Below are 10419 nucleotides of genomic sequence, written 5' to 3'. Positions count from 1 at the left end.
ACCACTGATTATACACTTCATTATTAATAATTAGATCAAAAAGGTTTTAATTTTCTAAAGGCAGCAGTAAGCAGCTTGATACATTAAGTCAATATCAGGCATTGGCCAAACAGCAAATGGTGTCCAAACAGAGGCAATTTCAGGAATTGTAGGGGCCCCACTCAGGAAAAGACAAGTGTCCCCCCTGGCATTTTTTGTCTTTATTGCCAATACGTTAACCAGATGCCTTTATATGGATAACTGTCAGAAAGTGTTAGTTTTTTATCCTGCCTGCTAGAAGTAGTGCAAGATCAAGCTTCCCAATTCGTTATTGTCACATAGGCTACAACAGAACACCTTTGGAAAAATGTTGGCTTTTATACTCTGTACTTAAAAATACCAAGCAACAAAGACAATTTGTGCAATATGATGAATTTTACCAAGAAAGCTAGCTAAATAATTAACGTTATGTGCTACAACCTGAGCATCACTATTAGCTAGCTGCTTGTTTGCCAAAATGATGATGGGCTAGCTTTCAATTACTTAGCCTATAATTGTCATCCTTGGTAACTTCATTGTTAGAGTATCTCCACCATAGTTTTGCTTTCTCTTTTCTTTTTCTCTTCATTTTGAAAAGTGCTGCAATTCAAAATAATTTTGCACATGCTAGCAAAACGGGGCCCATAGGGGATTCCTGGTATATCCTGGTACATTACCCAGCAGAGGATTGGGGGATATTCTACCTATGAGACGTGATGTTTTCATGGACTTAGTGTTGGCCTTCATGGGGCCACAAGCAGTTGCCTGCCTTGTCTGTCCTGTAGCTTCACCTCTGGGCTCTAACAAGATATTAGGATATATTTATAAAGCATATCATTTCTCAGAAAGATGGATTTGTCTTGGACTTAAATACCAGTAATAAATGTTTTTTTTGTTGTTGTTGTTGTTGTTGTTGTTTTGTTTATAAAAAATAAAAACAGTTCCTGCTGGTGGACTGTAAAAAACTATATTTATGGGGACAGCCACATTTGAGCATGTATTCTTGGTTCAGTTGCTTGGAAACAGAAAATGCCGCCAAGGGAATTTACCCAGATCAAACACATTTTTTATATGCTGCAAGCTGTGGGTTATTGCTCATTAAATGACCAGGAAAAATCTCTGCTTTTTCAGCCATAATGCTTTCAGAACTGTTTAGCTGTTTGCCACAATTGTGTAATGTAAATGGAGCTCAAATCTGTGTTTTACAAGACCTCGGCTCTGGTGATGCACAAACATTGTCCATCATGGGATTAATATCTGAAAAACGAGGGCCATGTACTGATGTGATTCAGGCTGTAAAGATGTAAACAGTTTAATTAAATAGTAGTCTACCACAAGTTGTTAAAATTGGCAAAGGCTCTTGGCTACTGATCAGAATGTCAGGGATTCAAGCACCAGCACCACCAAGCTGTTGGGCCCTTGAGCAAGACCCTTAAACCTATCTACTTTGGGGGTATCAATCTTTAAAAAATAAATAAAAAATAAAGAAAAGAAAAGTAAAGAAAAAAGAATTTCATTGTACTGTAACATATATGTGATGAATAAAGGATCTTTTTTCTATGCCTTGTGACGGCAAACTTTAATGCTTGAAGTGTCCATGTGAGTGTAGATAAACTGTTGCAACTATAGCCATGAAGGAATGAATGCTCAGATACACCATTTAAACCTTCTTCAATATGTATTGGGGCCCTGATGTCTTCCAGGAAAACATTCCCCCCACAAACATACTGCCATGACCACCATACGGCATGGTTACATTTTCCGTATCCCAACATTCCAGTATTAATGTTAATGTGGTCACTGGAGATGTGCTTCCTTGTTTTTCATTACCATCATTTATGCCCAACATAGCCTTCGGCTAATTTGAGACAAGTGGTGTACTCTGAGAGGACATTCTGTAGGCTACTGTTGAATGTGAGTCGTTTATGGCCCATCTATGTATTTGGACAATCCACAAACTGTTTTCCTCCAAAGGGTATTCATGCAAAGCTCAGAATGTCAGCAGTTTGGGAGATTTTACTTACTATCATGCCATGTACAAAGTTTTGCAAGCCAGACTTCTATCATTTGCCAATGCTTGCCAATTTTGTCAATGGCCAAGAATTAAAAGAGGGAATTTTACTGACATGGCAGTTGACCAACCACAGACATTTTCTTGTGGCCAGAAAGATTATCTTTACTCATCACTAACTACTTCAAATAAAACTCTTTCATCATTTTTTAAAGATGTGACCTTCCATTTTAGTTCAGTGACCGATTTATCTTCAAAACATTTCAATGTGTTACAGTGTTCAAAAGTTGGCTTTCCATCTGCGAACTCAAGTGTGGAGATCCAGTCAGGCAGCAACTTTCAAGATTCTGAAGCTCGTGGCCAGAAAACTGTACAAAAGATATCAGACGTACTGTACCACGGCTTATAGCCCAAATCAGAGACTACATTCAGAGTCACTATTTTTGCCCATTCTAATACTAACTGATCACTGATACAGAAATGATGGTCTATCTGATTCATATCACACACCACAGTCACTTGGAATGTCAAATCAAGTCAAGTGGCTTCAACGTCATTTCAACCATATTCAGCTGGTACAGTACACAGTGAAATGAAACAACGTTCCTCCAGGACCATGGTGTTACATAAAACCACATGTACAATTTTTGTACAAGTGATGGTTACATAATGAACTCCTATGGCCAGGATGTTCTTCTGGTCTTCTTGTGTTTTGTAATTAGTGAAGAATGAAGGTTCTCTGTCTAAGTAGCAGCAGGTATTTTATTGTTGAGAATTTATTATTTATACAACTTTACTCATCTCCCACTGACTTACTTTCCGGTTTGTGGCTAGTTCACAATTCCTGCTAAATGTTTAAAGCTGAATATTCCATAACACAGACTGCCAGAAACAACAGAGCAGAAAGGCCACGCCAAATCTGCCTGCAAAAACACTCAACTTCTGCTTGAATTATCCATAATTTGTCTGCAGGATAATCAGCAGGTTTTACGTGGAAATAGATGAAGGACATTTGAATTTAAATAAACGAACCATTTGCTGAGCATATATGATATCTGAAAAAATAATTAGGGCTGTTATATACACAAATTATTAGCTAATCAAGCCCAAAAATCAAGTGATGATATTTTTATTAGGATTTTATCAAAACTTAAAACAATTAGGTTGATATAATTGGGGGATAAACTATATATTGATCATAAAAACTGCCATGGTTATATTATCCTGCTTCATTAATTAGGAATTCTTTTTTTTCCCAAGAAGGCCATACACAGAGGTAAACTAAGGCCAAAAGGGCCAAAGGAAGAACCTTGAGTTCTGGAAAGATTCCTTTTGCATGTGCTCATGTCCACTACGCCTACGTCTCTCTCTCTCTCCATCTCTCTCTCTCTCTCACACACACACACACACACACACACACACACACACACACCTTAGAGTTTATTGGATATACCCTATCATTAGGAACACATGTATCACCCAGAGAAAAAGGTCAAATGTCTTCAAATGTCTCATTCAATAGAACAGAAAAAAAAACTATAGATATGAATATGTATTAATTTTGTAGTATGCTACATTTTTTTTTATAAAATACCTTGTAATCATGAACAGCCAAATAATGGTGCAAATTACATAATGAAATGAATGACTGATAAGCCTGTCATCAGAAAAATTATTGTGTTATTCTTATTAAAGTATAAATTGTGGTAACCACACATAATTGAACAAATTCCTTGATTGGGAAAATGAGAAGAATGTTCAATACCACTTTGCTGTTAGCATTCTGTATTTATTTTGCATCAGTTTTGTATCTTGAAGCATATTTTATGAGATGTGACATGCCTGGGGTGGGGGTATTTTTTCTGATGATGTCTGTATCGATATAGTATAACATTAAACATGTAATGACATCAGAATTGCTATTCACAGCATACCATCAGTATTTACATCAGTATTCCTTCACAAACCCAATATAAAGCTAAAAATAATAATAATAATAATAATAATAACCCCCATTTACAGACCATTTCTTTTGCAAACTCACAGCAGTCTGGGAATCTGGGGTCCAGCCTCCAAACCTGTCTATATATAGTCTTTTAACATCATCAGAGTTGCAGTGCTCATTTTTTTCCCCCTGTCCAGTCCAGTGTATGGTCTGGAACAGAAAAGTGCATAGCAGAGTTCTCATGACATATGACCTCAGACATATCCTGCTCCAATGTGCAAACTTGGTGTATATCTTGCCCTCTACACATGCCTGATTCATTGGAATACTACTCCTGCATGGAGCATCTGTACTTATGAGTCACCTTCTGCTGCTCCATGGTCCCACATGGTCACATCAAAGACACCACTTCTCAAAAATCGTGTATGCTCAAGTCTCTCCCCTCGTTTCAGTGGACAACCTCACCTGAATACTATAGATTTCTACCTAAGAACTGCTGCAGTAATCATAAAGACTGTCCTGTGCTCATCCCAGAACTCCTATTCACAACATGATTGTACTGCAAAACCATTCATCCCATAATAGTATGCAGCTGTAGAAGAGTAATGATTTATAATCCCACTATCTGGTGTCACTCTGAAGGTTCCCTTTTGAGTCTTGCTCCTCTCCAGATTTCTTCCTCATGTCGTCTTAAGTTTTTCCTTACCACTGTCTTCTCTGGCTTGCACATTAGGGATGTAAATCTACATCCAGATTTCAGTAAAGCTGCTTTGTGGAATGTCTGTTATTAAAAGCCCAGATAAAAGCATGCAGTAACTAATGTAAAGCTGTAGTTTGTTGCATATTCTTGGTCCTTTTGGCCTTTAATGAAGCCTATATCACGAAGAAAAAAGAAATAAATCCATTGCATGAAAAGGTCAAAGCTGTACGCTTCATGACTGGATCCAGTTTCATGTCAATGAAAAAGTGTCCCCATCTCCTCATCTCTACTCAATTTGGTGGAAATAGTCCAGAGTTATAGTGTGAGCATTCGTACCTTGACATGTCTGAAGTGATTTGTGAATGCAGCAGGATATGAAATCCAGAAGTCTAAGGACTGCTGCTATATAATACACGTCATTTTTTATTTTATTTTTTTTTAAAGATACTGTAGTTTGAAAAACAGGTCATGATGGGACAAAGCTGTACTAGTATGTAGGAAAACACCTTAGTCAATACAAAACGTGCGATGGACATCAGAAACAAGAAAATGAGTCCTTCAGTCATTTCAAATGCATCGGCATAAGTGACATTTTTACAGCTTTTTGGTTTCCTCTTGAATTATATTTACACATATGAATATGATTTAAATATTTTACTATAAAACAAACATTAATCTGTAAAAAAAAAATGAATCTACACTAAACAGAGCAATACTACCATCTCGTGGTGAATATCAGTGCTACCACTACAGAGTGCATATAATTACTGCATGTGTAGTAATTATGTGATTACCCATGTTAAATAAATTTTAAAAAATAATACGTTTGTTGTTGCTTTTTAAACAAAGAATTTGTAAATTAACTACTTTTAGAACAAAACAATTTGGAAAGGTTAACCAGATTTGTTTTTATTGTAGTGCCCCAGTGTTGGAAAGTTAGATAAAATTCATAAGTACAGCTTTGGTATGACTTTCTCTCATGGCTGTTTCAACCCAAGACCTTTACTGTTAAGAGCACAGCACTTGTAGTCTAAATTAAACTCTAAATTTGCATTATACAGTTACATGTTTACAGAGAGCATTATAACTATGTTGGGAGGTATGGTGGCTTAGTGGTTAGCACTGTTGCCTCGCACGACCAGGATTGGGCGTTTGAATCATGATTCCGTCCTGTGTGCAGAGCTTGCGTGTTTTCCTTGTTTTTCTCCGGGTACTCTGGTTTCCTCCCCAAGTCCAACAACATGTGTTATAGGCTGATTGGCATTTCCACACTGTCCGTAGTGTGTAAGTGTTCCCTGCGATGGTTTGGCACTGTCCAGGGTGTCCCCTGCCTTGCTCCTTGGGATAGGGTCCAGGTTTCCCCACAACCAAGTGTAGGATAAGGGGTGTGGAAAATGGATGGATGGGATGGGATGGATTATAACTACGTTTTAGTAAACAGTTTATTTGTTCTCTCACTTTGGGAAAATGTGTGCCGATTCTAAACTATTACGATCATGCACACAATATAACTGCAGTGGATAGAGCTTAAGTTGAAAAATGCTGGAGTAATCCTTGTTGACCATGTTTATTTACAAAACATCAATTTCACCCATATATTTTCCCACATACGTCCACTGACATTGTTTTTGGGTTTTGTCAAAAGTAAGTCAAATAACTGATCGTATAACTTGTATTCTACACATTTTCTTCAAATTTGTCTCACAATGTATTCGTGGCAAAGACATACGGAAATAGTTTTGAAAGAAAACACATGTACATGTATACGTAGACTTGTTAACTTCCTTGTCCCGTCATTCTTACACCTATTTGCATGCGTCACCTTCCTGTAGATATGGACACCCAGTCTAAACCTCATGACTCATTCATTACTTAGCATGTGGTAATCATGTCCTCTATACCCTGGCTCTTTCAGTCACTGTAAATTGGGCGTTGAAGCTCCCAGATAGGTGCGCAGGTCAGAAATGTTGGATTTGATGATCTTGGCTGGGATGGATTTCATCTGTAGTCTCTGGTAAGCAGCAAATCTATGGCAGCCCCCAAATGAGTAGTAATAATTACCTCCCTTTTCTCCTGTGATCCATAACACATCTATTGGAGGGACAACTCTGATGTCTGAGGTCTCCTGAGAGAATACATATATAGATTTCAATTCAAATGAACAGTACATCACAATACAAGATATAGCTATTATATTACCTATCAGGGTTTATTCACATCAGCCACATACCCTTTTCGCGTTTGTTTTGTTTTGAAGTCATATCACGGCATATGTGTCATTTTAATAGTTTTAAAGTATATTTTATTGTTGAAATACAACATAGAAGTGGCAATTAAGCCAGTAAACTTACATTTATAGTGTCCATGAGGCTTTGAACTTTCTCTTCATCTAGAACTGGAGGAATGGGTCGAATAATCACATCCATTGGGATGTTATGAACTTCCTCAACGTTGTCAGAATGAATGCACCGGTTTTCGTTCTTTAAACTTCCCATCCTGTGCTGACTGCTGAGAGCGAACTGTCGTAGAAAATGAACTGTTAAACTACTGTAAATAAACGCAGAAGTTTGCAGCATCACGCCTAACGCTTCCCTTATAAACTAGAAACCCGGAAGTTTTGACGCCGCACTGCGCATGCGCATCAAATCGACAGCTTTGAACTGTATAGTAAATAAGAGTTTAATTTCTGTAGAAATGATCAAATGACACTGAAATATTCGCGTCGTAATGACGTCCATGAATGCACTTGATAATGTAGGGACGAAAACTTCTTCATGTATAACCTTTTATAGCGGATTACCAGACGGTGGCGAGAAAGTTCCTTCTATGATACCAATTTCTATGGACTATGTTTCTGTTTCAGTCCTGTCTTACCTGCTACTTCATTCAGCAAATGGTACATCAGTAAGGTTTAATATTAACTGTGTTGTCATTAAACTCAACACAATGTTAGCAATGCATATCCATAAATATACAGTAATATATAACAGGTCAACCTACTACTTAATCAAAGTTAAGCGCTCTTATAAAAGAGTGATGGAACCAGTGCTAGTGTTCTGACAAATTGTCCTGCCTATCGAGATGTCCTACCAAGGGGTTTTGTTGTTGCACTCTCACTGAGCACTTTATTAGGAACACCTGTATACAGTACACCTACTCATTCGTCTAATCAGCCAGTTGTGTGTCATGCAGGTACAGGCCAGCAGCTTCTAGTAATGTTCACATCAACCATCAAAATGGGGGGAAACTATGATCTCAGTGATTTTGAACGTGGCATGATTGTTGGTGCCAAAAGGGCTGGTCTGAGTATTTCTATAGCTGCTGATTTCCTGGAATTTTCACTGACAACAGTCTCTACAGTTTACTTAGAATGGTGCAATAAAGAACAACATCCATTGAGCAGCAGTTCTGCAGATGGAAATGTCTTGTTGATGAGAGAGGTCAGAGGAGAATGGCCAGACTGGTTCGAGCCGACAGAAAGGCTACAGTAACTCAGATAACCACTCTGTACAATTGTGGTGAACAGAAAAACATCTCAGAATGCACAAAACGTCAGACTTTGAGGCAGATGGGCTATAACAGCCAAGAACAGAAAACTGAGGCTGTATTGTACACATGCTCACCAAAACTGGACAGTTGAAGACTGGAAAAACATAGCCTGGTCTGATGAATCTCAATTTCTGCTGAGGCTCACAGATGGTAGGGTCAGAATTTTGCACCAGAGCATGATTCCATGGACCCAACGTGCCTTGCATCAACAGTCCAGACTGGTGGAGGTGGTGTAATGGTGTGGGGAATGTTTTCTTGGCACACTTTGGGCCTGTTAATACCAATCAATCATCACTTGAATGCCACAGGCTATTTGAGTATTGTTGCTGACTACGTGCATCTCTCCATGGCCACAATTTACCCATCTTCTAATGGCTACTTCCAGCATGATAATGCACCATGTTACAAAGCAAAAGTCTTCTCAAACTGGTTTCATGAACATGACAATGAGTTCAGTGTTATTCACTGGCCTTCCCAGTCACCAGATCTGAATCCAATAGAACAACTTTGGGATGTAGTAGACCAGGAGATTCACAGCATGATAGTCACCTGAAAAATCTGCAGGAATTGCCTGATGCAATCATGTCAACATGGACCAGAATCTCAAAGGAATGTTTCCAACATCTTATGGAATCCATGCCACGAAGAATTGAAGCTGCTTTGAGAGCAATACCCATTACTAGTATAGTGTTCCTAAAACAGTGCTCACTGTAATAAAGTAAACAAAATAACACAAAAAAAAATATTAAGACTTATAAGTACACTTTTTTTAAGTAGAACAACTCATTAGAGCACCATCCTACACTTGCCAGAACACAGCCTCAACTAAACCTTACTGTGACTATTTCTCAGATATGATGGTATGTTTGGGTAGCTTTTGGTCTAAAATTTAAAAACTACACATTAGGCATTGTGGAGTCACAGAGGTAGAAGCTTTTCCAGGTAGTATCGTTTAAAAAATTTACTTGCTCTTTTATTAGCAAACATAAACATTTACAGTACACACAGTAGGCTTGGTGGTTAGCTGCAGAATTGACCTGGCCAGGGAAACTGGAGTGGGTAATAAAACCCACAAGACTTCCACTGGATGGCAGACATAAAGACAACATATCTCTTTTTTTTTTTTTTTTTAAATGATTAGAAAATTATTTCTGGTTAAAAAAAAGCTAGTTTTAGCTTGTTACTAGCCTCAGCTGGTTAACTGATGTGGGCCAGTGGTTTTAGAGGGGTTTTGGACCAGCCAGGTGGTTCTAGTTGGTCAAGTTGGTTCTACTGGTCAGGTTTAAGGGCTGTGGACAGTGACAGGCTGGCTCTAACAAGTCAGCTGGTTCCAGCTGATCTGGCTGGTTCTATCTGGTTAGGTTGACCAGATCACTTGGTCAGTCTGGGTCTAGCCATTCAGGCTGGTTCAAGTTATTTGACTAGCCCAAATGACTGGCCTAGACCAGGCTGGTCAGACTGGGAGGCAAACTGGCCAAATGATCTAAATGGTCTAGCTAGATTATTTACGTCATTTGACTGATGCTGTCTTGTATCCACAGTAACAATTGAGACAGGATACAACTAAGTAGTTTAGTGTTAAGGGTCTTGCACAAGGGCCCAACAGTGCTCAGATTTGAATTGGTGACCTTTCTATCAGTAGCCCAAAGCCTTAACAACTGAGCCAACAATTCCCAGCCTGGGAGACCTGGCCTTAGCTGTTTTTTTAAGCAAGAAGAGTTTTTAAACATTAGCCACAGGGGCTCACATGTATGCAAATGACCGCCCACTATTTAAAGGTGCTGCACCACAATATGGTTGGAATGGGGTTTTTTACAGCCCAAATTGCTAATTATTATATGGCTTTTTACAGTTCAGACACCTGTGACCCATTATACACCTGATGTAACTGACCCTTATGTTCATAAACTGAAATACAGTTCAGCTACTGCAGCACAAATCAGCTCTTACAGCCTGACACCACAACTCTTTCCTATGTAGGTTCATTTTGTTTTTATCTGATCTGCATTTATCTGTCAAACGATTGAGGATTAAGTGTCTCAGTATTCAAGTACACCTAAAATCTGCTTTTGTTGCATAGAGGACTGTGGGTTGATTTGAGATACAACCTGTGACACTGAGACAGTTTGCAAAGATTGTCTATTGAAACAGTCATTTAAGCAAATCTTTCAACTCTATCTCCATGGTTACATTCAT

At 38.5% G+C, this 10419-nt stretch overlaps 1 protein-coding gene across 1 annotated transcript; it reads right to left on the bottom strand.

Annotated features, from left to right (window-relative positions):
* Positions 1-5074: 5074 nt before the first annotated feature.
* srxn1 (sulfiredoxin 1 homolog (S. cerevisiae)) lies at positions 5075-7306 on the bottom strand. The gene is made up of 2 exons (XM_017466850.3): positions 7026-7306; positions 5075-6799 (listed from the first exon to the last, which is right to left on the bottom strand). The coding sequence occupies exons 1-2, from the start codon at positions 7248-7250 to the stop codon at positions 6590-6592; spliced, it is 435 nt and encodes a 144-aa protein (XP_017322339.1). The 5' UTR covers positions 7251-7306; the 3' UTR covers positions 5075-6589.
* Between the last annotated feature and the right edge of the window lie 3113 nt (positions 7307-10419).

The sequence above is a fragment of the Ictalurus punctatus genome, chromosome 5 (assembly GCF_001660625.3).
Source record: "Ictalurus punctatus breed USDA103 chromosome 5, Coco_2.0, whole genome shotgun sequence".
Lineage (NCBI taxonomy): Eukaryota > Metazoa > Chordata > Actinopteri > Siluriformes > Ictaluridae > Ictalurus > Ictalurus punctatus.
This window is presented reverse-complemented; position numbering and strand designations above follow the sequence as displayed.

Coding starts and splice junctions, on each gene's coding strand:
- srxn1 (XM_017466850.3), bottom strand. CDS start 7,250: ATGCTGCAAACTTCTGCGTTTATTTACAGTAGTTTAACAGTTCATTTT. Junction 6,800..7,025: donor GCCTCATGGACACTATAAAT/GTAAGTTTACTG, acceptor GTATTCTCTCAG/GAGACCTCAGACATCAGAGT.